General features: G+C 28.5%; 1 protein-coding gene across 10 annotated transcripts in view; it reads left to right on the top strand.

Annotated features, from left to right (window-relative positions):
* LOC107444174 (vacuolar protein sorting 15) overlaps positions 1 to 17,045 on the top strand; it is a 53,665-nt gene extending 36,620 nt beyond the window's left edge. For 5 of the 10 annotated variants that reach the window (XM_087169102.1, XM_087169099.1, XM_087169100.1 and 2 more), the window contains 10 exons: positions 483 to 684; positions 1,375 to 1,576; positions 2,648 to 2,778; positions 3,389 to 3,473; positions 4,627 to 4,724; positions 7,482 to 7,586; positions 8,023 to 8,148; positions 10,182 to 10,342; positions 12,735 to 12,913; positions 16,509 to 17,045. In XM_087169102.1, coding sequence (XP_087025228.1) covers positions 483 to 684; positions 1,375 to 1,576; positions 2,648 to 2,778; positions 3,389 to 3,473; positions 4,627 to 4,724; positions 7,482 to 7,586; positions 8,023 to 8,148; positions 10,182 to 10,342; positions 12,735 to 12,913; positions 16,509 to 16,746 — 1,527 coding nt within the window. In that variant the 3' untranslated portion in view covers positions 16,747 to 17,045. Of the gene's footprint in view, positions 1 to 482; positions 685 to 1,374; positions 1,577 to 2,647; positions 2,779 to 3,388; positions 3,474 to 4,626; positions 4,725 to 7,481; positions 7,587 to 8,022; positions 8,149 to 10,181; positions 10,346 to 12,734; positions 12,914 to 16,508 lie in introns of all 10 variants that reach the window. The other 5 variants (XM_087169105.1, XM_087169103.1, XM_087169101.1 and 2 more) reach the window with 1 other exon arrangement.
* Positions 17,046 to 21,406: the final 4,361 nt, after the last annotated feature.

Below are 21,406 nucleotides of genomic sequence, written 5' to 3'. Positions count from 1 at the left end.
ATACCTTTCAAGAGCCTCAAATTCCATAGCTTACAATTTTCGAACCCTAAGGCTACCAGGAAATTGTTGATCCAAACTTTGTAAGCAATCCTTTAATAACAAAAATAGAAAATTCAAAATGATCCTTAAGGATGCCAAACCATTACAACTAGACCATTTGTGTACCTCTAATGCTACATTAGCAACTAATTCAAAATTAAAAACTATTTTTTTAGTTCTAATTGAAAAAAAGTTACTTTAATTATATTTCAAAAAAATCAAGTTCTATATTTAGCTTATTTATACTAAGTAAATTTACATAATTTGAAAAGCAGTCTTCAAATCCAAAATAAACTACTGGAAGTACTGAATGTTATTTAAGCCTCTATCTGCTATACATTATTTTACTACATTTTTCTGCTTCTGTATAAAATTTTAGTTTGAATAGTGACGTTTAAAAAAATTGGTTTAATATTTTTGCAATTTAATTTTCTTTGTTTCAGAATGAAGAATGGCAGCACATGTTTGGATCTAGTGAAGTAAAAAGCCCTCCATCGCCAAAACTAACACATCAAAATTCTGATCCTTCATTAAATTCTTTCGTCACCAGTGGAAAAGTAACAGAAGAAGGTTTGGAATTTATAAATCCTATAGATGATAAAAACATTCCATTACAGTTAGATATTATTGAAGACATGAAACCAAGTAAGTTTGTTTATGTTTTTCCTCCAATTCTTAGATTAAATATTTGCAGTCCTCTACTAAATTTATATTTTTCTCTTTTCTGCTGGACATGCAAAAAAAAATTTTTTATACGGAACTTTCTGTTACCAACAGGTCGTGTTCAGATCCACAAATCTATGTGCCTAGTTTTGGATGTTCTACGAGATTTGCGTTAGAGGATAAATTAATACCATAAAACTGTTTATACTTATTTTAATTTATAAACCAAAATTTAAATTTATATTAATGAGTTTAGTCTTGCTAAACCTTTTCTTTTTATTCCTCAAACATCATGTGAGAGTTTTCTTTTTAGGTTTTAAATCTGAGTTAATAAAGTTGGGAGAATCTCTATTTTTGAAATCTGTACGTTATAATGTTAAGCATTTAATCTTTTCCTATACTATGACCACCTTTCATTTACCTTTCCAAAAGTTTCTCTATGCAGGTTCTTTCCTAGATTATTCCTCATGTATGTTTAATTAAATTGTTTCACATACGGGTATTTTATTTTAGACGTTGCTTCATATTTAACTCCCTTTCAAGGGAAGAAATATCGTCTCAATTAAGACTATTATTTTAGATGCTATTTCTTGACCTAATAGTTCATGTTGAAGCAAATGTATTATTGCTTGTATAGAGGGTAAGTTTAAGGTATTTTTTGTTTTTTCCTAGATCACTGTGCCCCCTGCAGGGAAGAGTTAGCAGCGCTCATATACAAGAAACAAGAGGAGTGGATTAGTGATGAAATTGCTAGGGAAGCAAGTGATGTGAAACTGAAAGATGAAAAGCCTCAACAGAGTAGTAAAAAAAGTGTTAAAATTCCTGCTGGTTCACTTATAGCTCATCTCCAAGAACACAGAGGTTCTGTCAACAAGTAAGACCACTTTTCTTTCTTTCTATCTTTTTCTCTTCTAATTGTGCAGTACTTTCATTCAAAAAGATATCAGCAGCATCAATTTACTTGATGTTTTTGTATCATTCTGTAAGATTTGTTTTGTATCATTCTGTAAGATTTGTTTTAAATTTATTGTTGAAATTTGTTTGGTAATATATGTGAACAATATTCTCTAAAAAACAATCTTACTAGATGACTTTAGAATATCAAATGAATAAACAACTACCTTGGTTCTTACGGCCAGAACATGTTTAATTAAAAATGCAGAATTTAACCATACCTTTATGATGCACAGATTTATAATTTTTCATTTTATCTTGATTACTTTATTTTCCAATTTCTTTTCAGTTTTTCTTAGGAAATCTTGTTCGATATTTTTTAGCTGTAATTTCTTTACCAGAGCCAAAACTGTTCTTTAAATTTAGGCTTTTATTTCTGCCTATTATATTTTAGAGTAAAATTTATGTGATATTTAACATTGAAATGATTTCAGAAAGTAAAATTATGTTTATTCAGTTTGAGCTGACAAAAGAACCTTAAATTACTTAGTAACTACTGTTAATGCATCTCTCTAATTATTTTATTTTAAACCTGACAGCATAATTGTTTGTTAAAGTTTATTTATTTTTTCTAGCAATTGAAGAACAATATGAACTAATTTTAAAGAATCAGTTGTCACTAACTTAGACCTTCTAACTACAATCCTAATAACAGCTGTTATTTTCAACAAATTTAACATTTTTTTCATATCTACATGTATTTTAAAAACAATTGAATACTTATTAGTTATTTTTTTTCCCTATTCATTTTATTTCTTCAATTTTTTTTTGCTTTTTCTCTTTTAATTTATTTCCGCATTCTCACTGGTAATTATTTATTTGATTTGGTATATAGTGTTTGAAATCTTTGGGGCTACTTGATTTAGAATATAGGGGAAAAATTGTTCTAAACTTGTAAAAGTGTATTGATATATATGTTTTAAAAATTACAAGCACAATATTTCATATCCTTAAATATATCGTTTAATGTTATTGGGTTACTTATTTTCAGGATTCAGGTAATTACTGGCACTTGCCTTTTTGCCACTTGCTCCAATGATGGAACAGTCAAGATATGGGATTGTGAAAAAATGGAAGGAAGAAATGTAGCTAATCGATCAAGACTCTCTTACAACAGGCTAGGTAATCAAAAGTCAAATCAGTTTTTTATCCTCTTTTGCAGATAATTTTTTACATTTTCACATCAATACACCAATTCTCTATAAATAAAATGGTGGGCAATCTGTGTGTTTTACAGCTCCTTACATAAAATGGATGAGTTCTGAGAAACACATTTGGACAAATTACTTTCTTTAATTAGTATGTATTTAGTTGGAAAAAGTATTTCTGCATTAAGTTATTATTAGTAGTGAATGCACACACAAAAAAAAAGATACTAATAATAGAAAAAAAGTCTACTTCTCTTTTGTATTTGTTATATTTTTTCACTTATTTTGTGATAAATAAAGTAAACAATTTTTTAAATTCAGATCTTTAGTTAATTGCAATTTTCTTTAAATTTGTATATTTGATTTTCTCATTTTATTATTTTACTAACTTGTACATTTAATAAAATATTGAGAAAAAAGTTTATGGGGAAAAAGGGTCTAAAAAAGTCGAGAAATTTTTTAAGAAGTTTGCCTATCACCCTGTTTTATGTTTGATTGTTAAACATTTTATTGACACTTTAACAGTGAAATTTTGTCAGTTTGGATTCGTAATTAATATTGCAAATATATGTTTATGTTTGCAGATAGTCCAGTATCTTCTATGACTTTATGCCAAAATATGCAATCAATAGCTGCTGCATCCGATAATGGAAGCATCCATGTTTTTAGGTAATGGGAAAATTTTTATAAATACTACTTATGTAAATTAGCTTTTTAATCTTTTTTAGTTTTTCTACTAAATTATATTATTTATAGAAAACAATGTTTTTTAGCATTTTTAAACTAAACTGACTTTCAGATTTATCAATTTTTCTTCTACTGTTATTTTAAAGAATAATAAATATTTTAAGGAAATTCTATTTTACTAGTTTTTGCTTAAGAACTTGAAGGAAAAGTTATCTCTTCTTTGTAAGCATTTAAGATATCTGCCTGGTTAATTAAAATTTTAATTTTATGATTGGGGAATTAAATGAATTTAAAGTATAAAAATTTATACAGTATTTTTTAAAATTATTTAGTAAATTGGAGCTTAAAAACTACAAATTTTTCATGCCATACTAAGATATCTACAACAAATTGTAACGCATAAATTTCATAATATTTTGTTTTCTTGATCATTAACGTTTTGTTCCTGTGTTTTAAACTCATGTCTTGAGAAAATTTCAAAAGAACAATGAAATGAAACTATAATATGGATTGAAATTTCAATGAAAGTTTCTTAATATTCTTACTTAGAAACTTGATAATTCACATTTAGACCATAACTTTTAGTTCAAAAATTGATAGCAATATTCAAAATCGAGATACAAAATTTCAAAAAATTCTGTAATAAACTTTTTTTGTTAACGTAAAGAAATTTTTTCAAAATCAGCATTCTTCAGAAAATACATTTTCTAATTCTGACAACAAAAAATTAATTATTGGAAAATTAATTTTTGAATATGAATTTTATTTGTCTTAAATATATACCTTTATTTAATAAAAAAAAACTAAGATTAAAGTACTCAAAGCCCAACAAAAAATCTTTTAATTCCGTTTTAGAGAGTTTACTTCTAGTTTCGATTTTATTTGTCAGCATATGGAGAAAAAAACTATAACTTAATTTTTAAAAATCGGAGTTTTATCAGTTTCAGCCATAATTATTTACAGTTATAATATATCAAAACTTTATTTTTGATTTTTGCTGCTTGCAATATTGTCATTTGAAAAATTTAAACAGAAATGTTTTCTAATGTTTCACATTCTGATAAAATAAAAAAAAATTTCTACATTACTGTTGACTATGTTACTACTCTTTTCTAATAAGATGTATATCTTTCAGATTTCAGTATGAAAACACAAAATCAACTCTACTCTATACAAGAAATCTAGATCCTGTTGAGGAAGGCTGTGTGGTTGACATTGATTACTTTGATACAGGTTAATAAATTTATAAATTTTTTTGATTTGTTGAATGTTTAAAAAAAGAAATTCTTGAAAACTGTTTTGTAGAGCTACTAAGAACTACAAATAGTGTACGACCACTGAAATGTTAACTTAATCTATCTCATAATGCTACAGATGTCCATCAATTTAATGCAGAGTAGTAGTAGTACTTTAACTCGTACTAGAGCACAATTAGCTATTGATGATGGTCTGGAAAACATTCCTGAGGATGATCAGCAGATGTGTCATCACAATTTCGATTGGCAGCCCTGTGACCTACATACAAAGTTGAGCACTTCGCAGTACAAAAGTTAAATGAGGATCAATATCGTGCATCCTCACCCCTCGCAGACTGATCAAAGTGGTCACCCACCACTCACTTACCGCAACTAGTAATGCTTGATTTTGATAATTTGTTGGGACTCTTGTATAACAATCAATCCACTATCAGAAATTAATGTAGAATAATTTAAAATTAGTATGATTTTCAAAAAAAATTACTTGCTCTTTTTTCTTGAGCAAGGCAAATACGTAACCAGTCTGGAGTCATAAAAGAGAAAAAAATTAAATAAATCTTTGTTAAGTGTGCAGCATAAGAAGGCACATCTAGAATTTTTTTTAATGTAAATGAGCTGGATCTCTGATTTGCAAAATGTAGTTATCAGTAATTAAATATGATCATGCCTATATGATCGTATTTCAGTGATGAAATTAGATCATATCAGCATCACCTTGATTATGAAATGAAAGGATATTTTTTCAGTCGTAATTTTGGCGGTGGGGCAGTTATGGTATGGGTAGCTTTTTATAGCTTTGGAATGTCTTTAATTTGGTGAAAATGAACCCAAATGAATTCCACTTAATACACTCCTATAGGACATTTTATAATATTATACAGAAAATTGGGATGAAGAGTACTGGACTTTTCAACAAGATAACATGAGTAACCACAATTAAAAAGCCTTAAATCATTTTTTCTTTAAACAAATCAAAATTAAGGATTGGCTATCAAAAGGCCTCAACTGAAGATTAATTAAAAAATATATATTTAGGGAGCCATCATTCGTAATATATATGAAAAGGACTATTTTAACAATAAGGGCTAAAATAAAATTTGGTCAAATTTGTTTAAAAATGATTATTATTAAATAACAATATTACTCTTCATTAAATAATGTTTTGAAATAAATAACAAGTAACTTTATTTAAATTTTCATGCACTTCAATAAACGCAAAAAATACTTTTGTTCTCAATTATAAATTAATGATTTTAGGATTGGTTTATTTTTCTTTCAGTTCATCTTTCAGTTTCATATCTAATGTAGAAAATCAGTAGTTGTATTGTGATTTACTTAGCAGTTGTTTATTAAACACAAAATTTAAAGTTATCTGTAATAGTACAACAATCAGATTACTAGCTTTGTGTATGGCAAATTGGTAATTAAATTTTGATTCATGTTCTGTTAGTGTTAAAGGATTAAGTTCCTTTACACTAACAGAACATGAATCAACCACATGACATCGGTTATGCTGTGAGCATTGTGCACCGTCCACCAGAACCGTATAGCATACCTGAACGTTGTTCGTGGAAAATTTGTCACCATCGCAGAAATTTTTTTACTATTGCTAAAAAAAAAATAATCTGCCTCTTCAAAGAAAGTTTGTCCGTTATCGAATTACCAAGAAAAAAATGATTCTTTTTTGCACTTTTTGTAATAATGCAATTGTGAAATTTAAAATTACATTCACATGATTTAATATTTCACATTGTGATTCCTGTTTACGCGATTTAAGATCGCGTATCATGTTTTGAATTTTCAAGTGTTTTTTTTTTTTTTCAAATATCGCAATATGTATTCACGAGATTTAAAAGCCACTATTATAATTAGTGTTTAAGTGACTTAAAAATTATTTACAGGAATTTGTATTCACTCAATTTTTTAACCCAAACAACGATATTTGTATACACGCAATGTTAAAATCAAACATCGAGATTGGTATTCGCGCGATTTGCAAATCAAACATGGATTTTCATGTTATAGCAATTTTTAAATTAAACATTATATTCGTATTTACACAATTTTGAAATTAAATGTCGAGATTTGTATTCACGTGATTTAAAAATCACACATTGAGATTCATATTCATACAATTTAAGTAATAAATAAAATCTCACATCAATATTTTTAAAACATTTATAGCATTCTGTGGATAAATGTTTCCTACATACACTTTCTCTTGTACAAATGTCAGGTATTTTTCCAATTATTTAAAAAGTTGTTTTGCACATAACAATTTAGGATTTCTATTTTTAGCATTTTTGGTTTTTTACCAAACTCAGCCCTGTTATATGAATCAATATAGAGTTCTAGAATACAGAGAGCAATCATGATTCTAATTAAATTGCTATAACTTATTTGAGAACAGTTTTAAACCATATTTTATGCATAATTGTTGTTAAATTTAGTACGAAATACAGAGAATCAACACTTTCAAACATATTAGTACACTTACCATAATTTAAATATTCTGGGTACTTGTTATTTGAAGGATTTGAATCTTATCCCTAATTGTCATATTTTGATGTATTCATGGTTTTTTTTTATTTTACAATATCATTAATTTTAAACTGTATAGCTGAGTGAAATATCTTTATGGTTGTGATCTTTATTACATTTAAGTCTTATTCTTATATTTAAGAATAAGTTTGTATTAGTTGTTCCTAAACTCTCACTTAATACTTTTTTATAGGTAGCCAATCTGTTTTGGCATATGCAACAGTAACTGGATCAATTGTTGGATGGGACTTACGCTCTCCTGGAACAGCCTGGAAATTGGAAAATAGCCCACGCCAAGGTCATTGTTTATTGTCTGTAAAGTAAAAGACATGCATTCTAAAAATATATATCTTGGATTGTTTCGATAATTATTAATTCTCAAATATTGGGTGTTACTTTTTTGCGATTTCTCCAATTCAACTATTTAACAACCACTTATATATGAAAAATTACTAAGATTTTAAAGTGTTAAGCAATGTAAAATTAACTCTTTTTCTTCTAATTTTGCAACCATTTTATGGTATATTATAATTACTCCCTTTAACTATTTTTGTTATACTTATGCTATTCTTTAAGTTTTTCATTGACAAATTTGTCAATTATAATTTTTTATCTTTTTAATCATCTCTCATTATTTTCTATTTGCATGTATTGAAATTTTTACAATATTTTTATTGTTCTATAATTAATAAAAAATTTAATTTTTAATTGTAGATCAATTTAAATATTTATAGGTGTCATTACATCATTTTGCACTGATCCTCATCACTGTTGGCTTGTTGTTGGTACATCTCGAGGTCACATGATTTGTTGGGATCTTCGTTTTCAACTTCCAATCACTACAGTGACGCATCCAACAAGTAAGCTATTCTGATTTTATTGTAATTTCAACACATGCAGTGAGCTTAAAATCTCTCAAAATATATTTTTCCTAAAAACTTAAATTATTATAAAAGTGTTGATTTATTTTTAAAATAAATAAAGTTTTGTACCTTTATATATATCTATTTTTTGTACTTAGCTAATTTCAACTTGATCATGTCATTTTTTTTCCTTTAAAATATTTTTTTAAAGATATCCATCATGAAATAATCTTGCAATACTGCAATTTTTTTACCTTATGTTCTGTACATACTTTGTTTGCTGTTTTTCCCTCCATTTTTTAAAGTTAAAAAGCAAAATCTGTTTTGATATTTCCAATTTATATTTACTGAGCCTTTTTTCATTCACTTTTTGTACAGTTTATTAACTATTACTGCAAAATATTTGAAAATGCCTGAAGAGTGTTCGAATATATGTAAGAATACGGTGCACAAAAGGAAAAACAAATTACCCTTGTATAACTTTTTATCTAATAATTTGATTTTTACTTACTAGGACTTCATCTTAAACTTTCGAGGAGGTGACTTCAAGCATGCCAATTAGTTAACGCAGATGATATTTTAAATTGCAATATGAGACACAGAAGCGTACTTTCTTTAACTGAACATACCTTATTTATGACGGATTATGATTTGCCATCCCCTACCTAATCTGATACCCAAATGCAATCTGGGAAACATGATTCCAGTAGTTTGGTCAAGAGAGCAGTCCTAAGTTTGGATCCCATATTGTTAATTATACTTTTTGTATATTTTGCCACATCTCAAGAACTTCTCAAGAAGATAGAAAAAAAATTGCACATAATTATGATATTGAGCTGTGGATTATAATGTATATTACATAATTATCAAAGTAACAATTGAGTCTTCAGAAGATATTAGAAATGCCAAACTTATTGAAACTGTTAATGAGAAAATAAACCCCAAGGATATAATACCAAAAGGAATCTGAGACATCTGTAAAGAACACAAGTCTCAAACCCCTTATTGTGACAGGTATTACATTATGTCCTGAGGACGTAAATTCTGACAAAATATTTAGAATATCACCACAGTAGGGAAGACTGCGCACATACCACCACTGCATAATAAATCACCATCGATTATAAACAAAGCCAGCCTAATAAACTAACTCCATAAAACTCATATAACCAAGAAAACCAGATAAAATACATTAACACTATATCTCACATAAAATAAAATTAACTGGCTCATTCTCAAAAAGTTATGTAATCCCTAATGAATGCATTTTATCGCTTACAAAACATTTTTGCACAAAGAAATCAAAGTTTTTTTCATACATTTACATAATAACAATATTATCTATGTCACAAATCCTTGTTGCCCTAGTCTCAAGTTTATATACGTGTGACATAACTTTTCTCATTGAATTAAAGGATTTTTTTTTGCATGTCGTTATGGACTCTTTGAGTTTAAGGTATTTCAGTTTCTTCCTGACTTAACTCGAATTGAGTTTTTCAACTTTCTTCCCTCAAAGGAGGGAAAAACTGATGCTTTTCAAGCTTTGCTAAGCTGCCAATATGCACTATCTGGTCCATAGCACTATCCCCAACAAGAGCAATTTTTAAATTCACTCTAGAAATTTTTTCCAAACTCCATAAGGTCTCTTACTTAATTAACACAATTTCTTTGAATGGCCTATAGGTAAAGCTGGAGAAAATAACATTGCTAAATTACTGACTCTTAATTTCTTATCCACTGCTGTTTTTGATCTTTAAATTACTTGTTTTACAGCTGTTTTTTCTAATTGTCTTTTGACGCTCAAAAAATATTGCTTAGTTTGTTTAATGGACTATCTGAATACCTGTTCTTCTTATAGGTAAGAAAAAAAGTAAATAATCAATAAATTGGTGTTAATCAATAGGACTTAATTAATCTATGAGACATACACAGACACAAATAATAAAGATAAAACAATTCAAATCTTTTTAAAATTATTTGTTGCCCTTCCTGTTGCCTTTACTAAGCAAAATATGTTTTGTTTGTTTTAGATTCTCGTATTCGTCATATGTTAGTCCACCCCAAAAAGAAGTCTTCTATCTTTACATCAGTCCAAGGAAATAATGAGGTGTGCTTATGGGATATGGAAACTCAAGGAAGACTAATGACTTTGTGGACAATCAATAAAGCAGCTCCACTTTCTTTAACCGAGGTGGTTAGTCCTTCATATGATTCCTTTAATTTGTCGATTGTTGCTTTCTGCATTTAATTATTCAGAAAACTACAATAAGTTACAGATGTAGTCCAAAGAGTCACAATAGCTATGAGTTGTTAAAGCAGAATTCAGAGTTTTAGCATTTAGTCCTGAAATTTCTGATTTTGTATGTGTTCAGAAAATACCATTTTCTGAGAATGCCAAATACAGATTTAAAAAAGTAGATTTGTAGAGCCAACTGATTTAGGTTTTTGATCCAATATATTTTTTTTTATTTAATAATGCTTGTGGAAATCGCAAAATTCGATTGTTCTAATTTAGGGACTGTCTATTGATTTTAAAATTGGTTCAGGTATTTAGCATTGCATGTAGAATTCATTGTTTCAACCTCTTTAAGAATTAAATTCTATTAAACGAAAACAGAATTAACAATTTTATGTTGTCAAATTTTTATGATGATGATTTCAAGGGTGATAGGCTAACTTATTATTTTCAGCAACTGCAGTAAAAAATCTTGTAAGATAGAGTTTTGTAGTTTCGCATTTTTTGATACATCTGTTTTGTGCGATATTTGAAATAATAAATTCCAATCAACAATACAGTAAACATTTCATAGCAGTTTTAAATGATTAATTCAGGGATCTCCTACTAAGTTAGTACAAAACTTCTAAGCAGCATATTCACTGTGTTTTCATTTCGAGATTATTGAAAATAAGATCCTTAATTAAATAATTGACTTTAAAATTATTTGATTAAGGATATTTTAAACTATATTATATATTTTATTTATATATTGATGAAAAGGAATATTACGTAATTGATACTGGTAATTTTTTAACACAACAGTTCAATAAATTGTTTTCATGTATTGGTGTGAAACTATCATGATTTGTTCACAATTGATAAAAAAAATTTCTGGAAACTGTTAAAACTTTCCGTTCTAAACAAAGTAATTATGAAATTTTAACTAGTAAATAGTCTATTTTATTATTCTTTTGCAGTAGAAATTGCTTTTATTACTCTAAAGATGAGTAAATTATACTTTTTAATTAGCTATTTACCTTTTTAAACATGTATGTGTATATGTATACAGTAGATAGTTCTGAAAAATGTCCCGATTTTTTTAAAAATATAATGTCCTGAATTTTTCTTTGGCCCACTATTGAACCTGTTGAAGGTCACTGAACTTTCATAATGAAGAACTTAGATATATTACTAAGAATAATATAGTGGGAAATATTACTAAATATATTGATTAAATATCCATAAGTTTGTATTAAACTACTTTTGTTTTTGTTGTTTTTTCTAACCTACAAGTTTTATCCAATAAGACCAATTCCATAAGTCCATAAACTTTTAGAAAGTCACTAGTACACTAAAAAATTTCGAAATAACCTCGTCGAACTTAAAATCAGTACAGTTTAATATTGTTGCAGATAGCCGCTTTTTTGCTTTCAGTGATGACGCAATTCGAAACTTAATAATTTTCTCGATGTTTGAAAAGCAAATCACAGAGCTCAGCGCAACGGCATAAATTTCTTTCCATGTGAACATGAAAAACACATATACCATGCTTTAAAATTAAACCTTAAGCTTTTCAAATAATCATGAATCATCTAATTTGATAAATTTAATCTCTCTGTGATCTTGTGAACTGCTATTCGCCAGTTAGCATCAATTAATGCCTTTATTGTGTCGTCATCAGCTTAAATTGGTAAGCTGTATTTTTGTGCATCTGAATCAAAATGTCATCAAATTATAATTTTGCAAATTGTACTGCACTGTACTGTCTATTTTTCCATAAACATCAGATTTTTTTTCTTGCTTACCTTTATGATAGTAAAAAATATATAATATGCCAAAAATTCTGCTTGTCCCTTTGATTATTTGAAAGGGCACCAACCAAAAACTACCGCATAGAATTAATCAAACTGTTTTTGCAAGTAAGCCCTTCTATATCAGCTGCCTAAATACATAATGATTATGAGGCTTAAGTGTGAAATTGTGAAAAAAATATAATTAAGTCCTCTATTGAAAAAAACGAAAAAAAAATTCCTAACCACCAATTGCTTTTCTATTTCAATACTTAAAGAGTAAAATGTTTATATTAAAGACTATGTTAAAATATCAATGTCTTTTGAAAAATTAAAAAAGGGACTTTCTGTTTCATAATGAAAAATGTAGTTTGCCACCCCTGTAAAGTTTTGAAGAGCTAATTTTAAGACTAAATGCCTCAAATAAATATGCGTTTATGTAAAATCAAAGTATATGTCTGTGGCATGTATTTACTGTCAATGCATTGAATAAATATATGTTTAAATAAAATCAAACTCTACATATATTTTCTGTATAAAATATATATTTTTATGACTTGTATTTCTTTGTACAGGCATCCGACGATTCCATTTATTCCATGTGCTGGTCATCTCATGAACAAAATTCAGCTCTTCTAACAGCTGGCTCTGATAGAAGAATACGTTATTGGGATTTGAAAAATCCCACTGCCTCTCGTGTGATTGTGGGAGCTGTTAATGATCGCTTTGTGCCACTCTCCAGCTTCAACTACACGTAATCACATTTAATTTCTCTTTGTTTACTTTACAGAGTGAAATAGCATTGCTTGCTAATTACTTTATTGCAAATGAGTATTTTCGCGTGAAAATCTATTGATGAAAACAGTAACTCATATAGTATGTAACTCAAAATCTATTGATGAAAACAATAACTCAAATAAGTTACATTTTATTTTTACTAAATGCTTTCATGATGTAAAGTATTCTCAGTGGTAGACTGAACATGGGTTAGAATATCCTTGTCGTTAGTCTTACCGTAGGAGGTTTTCCTCTCTATGTATAGCAAAAGTAGGTTAGTTCCATCAAAAGATCCTCCACAAAGCAGGGCTGATTGTGCTCCGGAAAAAATCCTGATTTTTTGCCAACCGTGATCCGAAAGTTTCCCGAGATCGAAGGTTCAGATGTTTCAAAAAATCATTGATCACAAAGATTTTCGGAAATCAGATTTTCAAAGGTGGAACTTAAAAAACACAGTTTATTTCATTTGTTTGTTAGGAAAGCTACTTTATAAGCTTATATTCAAGATTATTATTCATTTTTTATCAGTAAATAGTAATTATAATCATAAACTCAAGAAAGAAAGACATATTTTTAAATTTTAATTACTTCTCCAGGTCATTATAGGTATGTGTAAAGTTTTAAATATATTTTATGTTGACTAAGAAGTATTGAGAAAATGGAAAAAACCTTGTTTATATTTTTTTCTAATTTTTAGATGTGAATTTTTTTTTTTTTTAACTCAAGAAATTTTCTAGAATTTTGACTTGGGCTCACAATCACCCCTGACAAAGGCAAAATTTCGCCCCATACTTGATCCAGAATTTCTCTTGTCTTCTTGATAGAGTTCAAAATTACAAGGCTACAAAGTTGAACATTAGTAGTATTAACCCCCCCCCCTCCCGAAAAAAAAAGAGTCAGCCATTCAACGACTGTTTATAAAATATTTTTTCCACTTACTAATATTTTACAAAATTTTGCTTAACTTTTAAATTGTCATTTTAATTGATTTCAGATTAAAAGAAACTTTTTAATTAATTTATGTGATGAAATATTCTTCTACTCAGCATAATAAAACTAAAATTTATTTTACAGGTTCAAATCATTTACTTTCATTTTTATAACAAAATCATTTTTACAGAATTGAGTTTCCTGCCAGTGAAATTTATACATTTTAAAATACTGAAACGGAATCAAATGTCTAGCTGTAAATATTTTAAAGTTCATTAATTTTGATCAGAATCGTTTAAAATTTATAAATAATAATAATAACAAGATAGTTTAAATTTGTCTAAATTAATTTATTCAAAATAATTAACTCTGTAACTTATTTAATGTTTATTACTTATATTTCTAAATTGAAATTAATTTATTTTTTCCATGCTATCACTTATATTCCTAAAAAAAAAATTTTTTAATACATTTTGTATATTTTTAAACCTGAATTAATTCACTTATAAACCTTTTTGTGTATTTCTACACCAAAATTAATTTAATTATAAATGTTACCTAAATTGCTTCTAATTACTTAAATTGCTTCTAATTCCATTAGAATTTATTAAAGTATTTATTATTTTCCTTAGATTATCCATTACTTATCCAAATTCTATATAGAAGTAGTTTACTTAAAAATATTTCGATGAATTATATTGTATTAAAATACTAATGATGTTAAATTTATTTTAGTTTTGTTTTATAGATTTTGCCCTGAATTTTTTACAGGAATGAAATAACTTAAAATTCAATTATGATGAAAAAATATCTATAAATTTTTTTTTATTATTTAAAATTATCCCTTTTATTTATATACATTTGCTATACTTTGTTTATTTAACACTCAAGCTTTTATACAGTATACACGCATAGTCAACCAGACATAATATGTAAATGCTTCATTTGATTTTCGTTTTTTATGTTATCATCATCCAATTCAGACTTTGTATTTGGTGTCATTCATTTCTGCAGAATAATGTTAATAGTGTGCGTATTCTAAAAATTTTACTAAAAATTTTTTCAGAAAAATATTTTAAAAACTTTAATGAAGATTTCAAAATAATATATAGATAAAATTGATACATTTAAATGTAATAAACTATTAAAAAAAAAATTTTAATATGAAATGTTCCAGAAATTTTAATAAAAGTATAAGTATTCCAGAATGTTTAATTAAAAATATTAAACGGTTTCAGCTATAAAACCTTCAAAGTATTGTTATATCATTGATGTTCGTAGTTATCTTAAATTTTTATTAACCTAAAAGAACTTGGATGTTATGTACAGAGATGCCAATTATAAAAAAAATAGCCATTAATTGAAGTATAATCCTGTTTCTGACATATGACTTATAACTCTCAGTTATAAAATTGGTTTTAATTTAAAAGAATTAAAATTTGTTGGTTCTTTCTACCCTATGGTATTTTTATTCATATAAAAATAAACACACTTATAAAAGCTAACTTTATCATGATAATTCTACGTTGGGCAAATTAGTGCAGAATTTTTCTTTCTATGTGCTATTTTTGCATACAATAAAATAAAAGAAACCTTGTCCTTTGCAGCAAAAAGTTTACTACTGCTTAAAGTTTTCAAAAAATTAGCATAGAAGATCTCACGGTTAAAAATTTTTATAAGCAAACCATAAAGACAGTTATAAAGTTAAAATTTTATTATTGCTCAATAAATGCAAATGTTAGTGAATTTTCCATTTGTTTTTATTTTAATTCTTTACCTTTTAATTAGATATTACTTCACTACATTTTTATTGGCATTTAATTTAATTACTTTAATGTTATCTGCATTCAATTTAATTACACTGGTTAATTTAGAATATTTTGTTAATTTTACTTGAATTTTTTCTTGTATTAACAATAAGTCACTGTATTCACTTTGAAGGTGGTTGGTGTATAAAATGCGCCTCTAATTTTCTTATATTATTAATAACCACAAATGTGTTCTTAAAGATTAAATAAAAGTTTGTGATGTATGAGTTATTTAAAACAAGCTCAATGTTAAAAGGTATTAAAACTACTAAACCATAAGTAACCCTGATATAATTTAAGCAGGGTGTTCCTTCATCAAACACCTTTATATGTGCTTCTTTAGAATCCAGTTAAAAAAAAAAATTAAAAAGTTTATGCATTAGGAATCTTAAATTACTTTTTGAGCAAGGAAAAAATGAATAATATTATCAAAATCTGAATTACGAGGAAGGAAGACTAGATGATAAACATTAAAACCGATTTGATTGCCTGGTAGAAATAGGAGCTTCTAATAATCCATGTTAAACTTTCTTTTTTCTTTTGGCAATAAAATATGTTATGATATTTTTATACATGGAATAATAGTAATTGGTAATATTCTAAAAAATTTTATTGTTTACTCTTTTAAATATTATTGTGTGAGCACTAATGTGTATATTTTTTTAATTCATTTCTATAAATACAATTTAATTGTAGGTAATTGCAAACATCCTTAAATATTATAATATATCTTGTAATTAATACTATAACATCCTGTATTATTTGCAAATATTCCTGTATTTATTGCAAACATCCTGTACTTTATCCATGCATTATTTGTCAATTATTTTTCAGTCTTAGAGTGATTGATGGAACGGAAGTATTATGTGAACATCATCCATTAGAAAATGAAAAAGATAAGAACTCATCTTCGAGTGGAAAAACATCTTCAGAAGATGTGGTTGTCCGTCGTTACCCAGAAACCCCTCAACCCGGACACTATGACATCATTAGTGCTATTTCCACCATTCAAACCTCCCAGCACCTTGTCATATCAGCCTCAAAAGATGGTGTTGTTAAAGTTTGGAAATGAGTTATCTTCATTATGTTAATCTTTCAATTATTATTTATACATAGTTCCTGATTTAAAGTAATATATTGTATATAAATTAATTAAGACACTAATGTTGTAAGTTCAATTTTCGGGACCATTTGTAATCAATATTTTTCTTGTGTTCGTCTAGCAAATGCGATAAGATGTAAAATTGATACTGTAAGAATTATGAAATATGAGTGAGCTTAAGTGTCCTATAATTACCTATGTCAAATCTATGAAATCATTATGTAAAAAGGAATTGTAAATTTCTTTTGTACAGTAAAAAATCATATCAAGTTTGTTTGTTTGAGTTTTTTATTATTAAAAGAATTTGATTTTAAATGAGTAAATTCTGTTTTAAAATTTATTGAATTTATAAGTTTTCTTTCTTTTTTTATGTTTCTAACTTCACCAAAAGAACTGTTTAAGTGGTATGTAGAATACTACTCAGGCAGCAGAATGCTTCTGTAATGAACTTAATTACCTTTTATTTTCATATGTCCTTCCTAAATTTGAAATTATTAATTTACATTTGAAAGAATACATTTAAAATAATGAGGTTAGATTTGCCAGAATCACCTGCACACAATATTTGAAGGGCATAAAATAAACTTCCTGCAATTAACCCTTCGGTGTGGATGTAACACTGGTGTCCGTCTCTATATATTTCTTTCTGACGTTCTAATTAACAAGATATTATGTACCCAACTTATTTTGTTTACATGAATATACTCTTATTTTGATGAATTCGAATTTAGAATATCAAGACATTATGGCTACAATAGTTTTGTCGGGGAATTGATCATAAGTATCCTATACCTTCCTACCATTTATTCAACTTTTGCATATTTGCTTGAGTCTTTATAGAAAATTAAATTATTCATAAATAATTTCGCTAAAATACTTGTTTGTATTAACTTATTAATACTTCTCATATGTAGTTTGATACTAATCGTTTTAATATTTTATGCAACAAAAAAAAACTAGTTGCTATTCAACTGATTAATTTCCGATTTCGTATTTTGGCATGCTGTTAAAATTAAAGTATCGAAGTTAATATCTTATAGTTCAAAAATATTTTTATTGTCCTTAAATTAAGTGAGAAATTGTTGTTTTTTTAATCTTGATATTTTTTAAAGAAAATACGGTAATGTAAATGACAGAATATATAAATATTTCAAGCAACAAATTTGTTTTCAATACATATGGTTTTAATGGCATTTATTAATGACCTGGCAACAAATGTCTATATGATTTTATATTGGCGCTGGTGAGAATTGTTTCATAAGATTTTGATAGAATTCTTATATTTACCTTGTTTAAATATTAATATTGAAGTCCCAGTTGTACATTTTTTAATTTAGTTATTGACACTGGTTTTAAAAATTGTAAGTATTAAACGTGGTGATTACAGAACTCCCTACTTAATCTATTGCGTTCTCAAAGCGTTTGACTCTATATTCTAAACAGATTCTTTGTAATTATAATTATAGGTGTATGTATTTACCACAAAATTTAAATAAAAAAGTTTCTTTTCCTATTTACATAAAGAATTTTAATTGAGCAGATAAGGACACTGATTCTTCTGAGAAAAATCAAATTCCGAAAATAAAGGAACTTTAGATTCAGAAGAGAGAACTTTGGATATTTTTTTCCACGCAATCTTTTTCTCCTAGAATCGAGTCTTAGTTCATCTGAATCAAATTCTATTATACAATCATTCATATGAATAGAAACTCTGGCTTTAAAAATAATGAAACGCAAAAAGTTTACGAAAAAAACAAAGATTTTTCTAACAATATATAATCAGGAAATAAAAATATATTAAATTTAAAGATAAAAATTGCAAAGCTTTAAAAATGGCAGCTTATTCTGGAAAAAGCGTTTTTAAGAATCCAATCAGCGTGACATTGTTTTTTAACCAGCCATTTTTCACAAGTTCAAGTTCCACAAATTAAAATATAAAATCTTTGACATCTAGATAAATACTCAAAGCCTGCAATAATTTCTATGCTACCAGCCTCAAAAAAAACACATTTCGCTTTCCCTAGCTCAGAAAATTTCCAAGTTGTCACATTCTTTCATTACTAAGCAGCGAAATATTTTATTTCATAACTGTCATTGAACAGCCGACCCAATTTTTTGGGTTTACGACTTGGTTTTTTTTTTTTTTTTTTTTTTTTCTTGTTTTCTTTCGTAGCCTTGTAATTTTGAACTCAATCCAGAAGACAAGGGAACTCCTAGATCAGGTATTGGGAGAAATTTGCCTTCAAGGAGGACTTTTTGATGGAACTAACCCGCATCTGCGTTACATGCAGAGAAAAACCTCCCACGGTTAGCTTGATAGCTAGAGGACTCAAACCCATGATCCTTCTTGTACAGAGAATATTTTACATCAGCAAAGTGGTCGGTGCAAGCCGGATGCGGAATTCGTATCGACCAGCCATCGCTGGGTTTCGAACCCGGTTCTTCCCATTGCAAGACGAATGCTCTATCCCCTAAGCCACCACAACTCGCAGCGGAGACTTCTTTACTTATGAATGGTGTCGTACATGAACATGATTCTCTAGAGTAGAGGCACTCAATTCTAATTTGTTTCCCAAAGTCAAGCATCACTGGCTACGGTCAGTATGCGGGTGGGTGATCACTTGGATCAATCTGCGTAGGGACCGAGGGTGTGCGGTATTGGTCCTCGTTAAACTGTGCTACCGTAAAAAGTGCTCGACTTCGCGCGCAGGTCGTCGGGCTACCGAAGCGGGGGTGCCATCCCCTCCACAGAGGATCAAAATTGTGATGGCATGTCTTCGGATCATCCTCCGGGATGTTTCCCAGACCGTCGCCAATAGCCCATAGTGCAGCTCTAGTGCGACGTAAATTAACAACAACAACAACCTTAACTTCCAAAAGTAATTTAAAATTTATAGTACAGAAAAAGTGAGTTCAGACAAACCTAGATGATGTTTGAAATACTGAATAGAATTTTTAAAATATCGAAAGGAAAATAAATTATGAGAAGATAAGCAAGAATTCCGCAATGAGGAAGTTCTCTTCCAATATTTTGAATTTTTTTCAGCATTTGAAGAATTATCGATTACTCTAGGTTTGCCTGAAGTAATTTTTTCTATACTTTAATTTAGTTAAGGAGGTAAACAAAAATTTGCAATGAAAAGTTTTCCCTGCCGTATGGTGTCCTCCAGAAGTGAAATAAGCGTTAAATATTCTGAAATTTTTTTCTTGCAGAAATTGAGAACTGGAAAATAATGGGTTTTTGCTAATTGTTGATACGGAGCCATAATGGTTCAGGGAATAGAGCAATCGCCTTCCACTGAGGTAAACCGGGTTCGAATCCCAGGGATGACAGGTCGATATGAATTCCGCATCTGGCTTGCACCGACCACACTGCTGACTTAAAATATCCTCAGTGGTAGACGGATCAAGGGTTAGATTCCCCGTGCCGCCAGGCTAACCTTGGGATGTTTTTGTTGTTTTTCCCTCCATGTAACACAAATGCTGGTTAGTTCCATCAAAAAGTCCTCCATGAAGGCAAATTTCTCCCATTACTTTATCCAGGAGTTCCTTTGTCTTCTGGATTGGGTTTAAAATTACATGGCTTCGGAGTTGAACATTAGTGGTCGTAAACCCAAAAAATTGGGTCGACTGTTCAACGACGGTAATAAAATAAAACTGTTGATATGAAAATTGGTGAACTATATTTAAATAGAATCGTAGTCAATCGAAAATCGCTAATTTCTTCCATAGAATGTAAAAATTAATCAAACCAGTTTCCTATTTAATTTGATAAATATTTTGTCAGTTAATAATTATGTACGTCGTAATCACTGTTTCCTACTATCTTATGCTAAAAAAAAATTATTATTTTTTTTTTTTTTTTTTTTTTTTTTTTTTTGATAATTAGGATATAGTGAAGCATCGTTCACAGTGAACTTATTGCTGATTCCGCAGACAATTCGCAATAACTGGGTTCGATTGAACTATATATTTCGCTTTTAAGTAGAGGATGACTGGCAAAAATAGAAAAATAAAAATTTGCAAGTTTTAAAATTCCAACTATTGTTTTTAACCATTAAAAAGATAATCAAGAAATCATTTTGAACAATGCAGTTTAAATTCTTGGAACGAAAAATTATGTTTAGTTAAGGATTTTTAGTAATATTTAAACTAAACTCAGTAGCGCGACAGCCCATAGAGGGCCAAGGCCTACTGTGCCCATCTCAGTTTTCTAGACCTTGGGCTCTGGTGTGCAGGAGTAGATGTTCCGGTCAGGTGGTCCGCGGAACCCCCAGTGTTTAGTTCCCAAGCATGCTTGGTACTCATTTATGGACCCACTGAAGGGATGAAAGGCTGAGTCAACCTTGCCCGGCCCCAGGATCGAACCAGGGACCTGTGGCACGACAGCGCGAAGAGCTACCGCTCAGCCACCGGGCGTCTTTAGTAATATTTAGTTTCTTAAATTTTTATTCTTTAAAAAGTCGTATCTGTTACTCTATCTGGTTATAAAAATTAAAAATTTGATCGCAGGCATAAATAGGAATTTACAAGCTTTTCTTCTAAAAATTTGAATTTACTCATTATCAAATTAATGTCTTGTTGAAAGTATCTCTTGAAAATGTGAGAGAGAAAAATTGAGTTGCATTAA

The sequence above is a fragment of the Parasteatoda tepidariorum genome, chromosome 8 (genome assembly GCF_982258835.1).
Source record: "Parasteatoda tepidariorum strain Cologne lab strain chromosome 8, Ptep-v5.0, whole genome shotgun sequence".
In the NCBI taxonomy this organism is placed as follows: domain Eukaryota; kingdom Metazoa; phylum Arthropoda; class Arachnida; order Araneae; family Theridiidae; genus Parasteatoda; species Parasteatoda tepidariorum.
The sequence above is the reverse complement of the archived record's forward strand: the minus strand, read 5'-3'. Positions and strand labels throughout refer to the sequence as shown.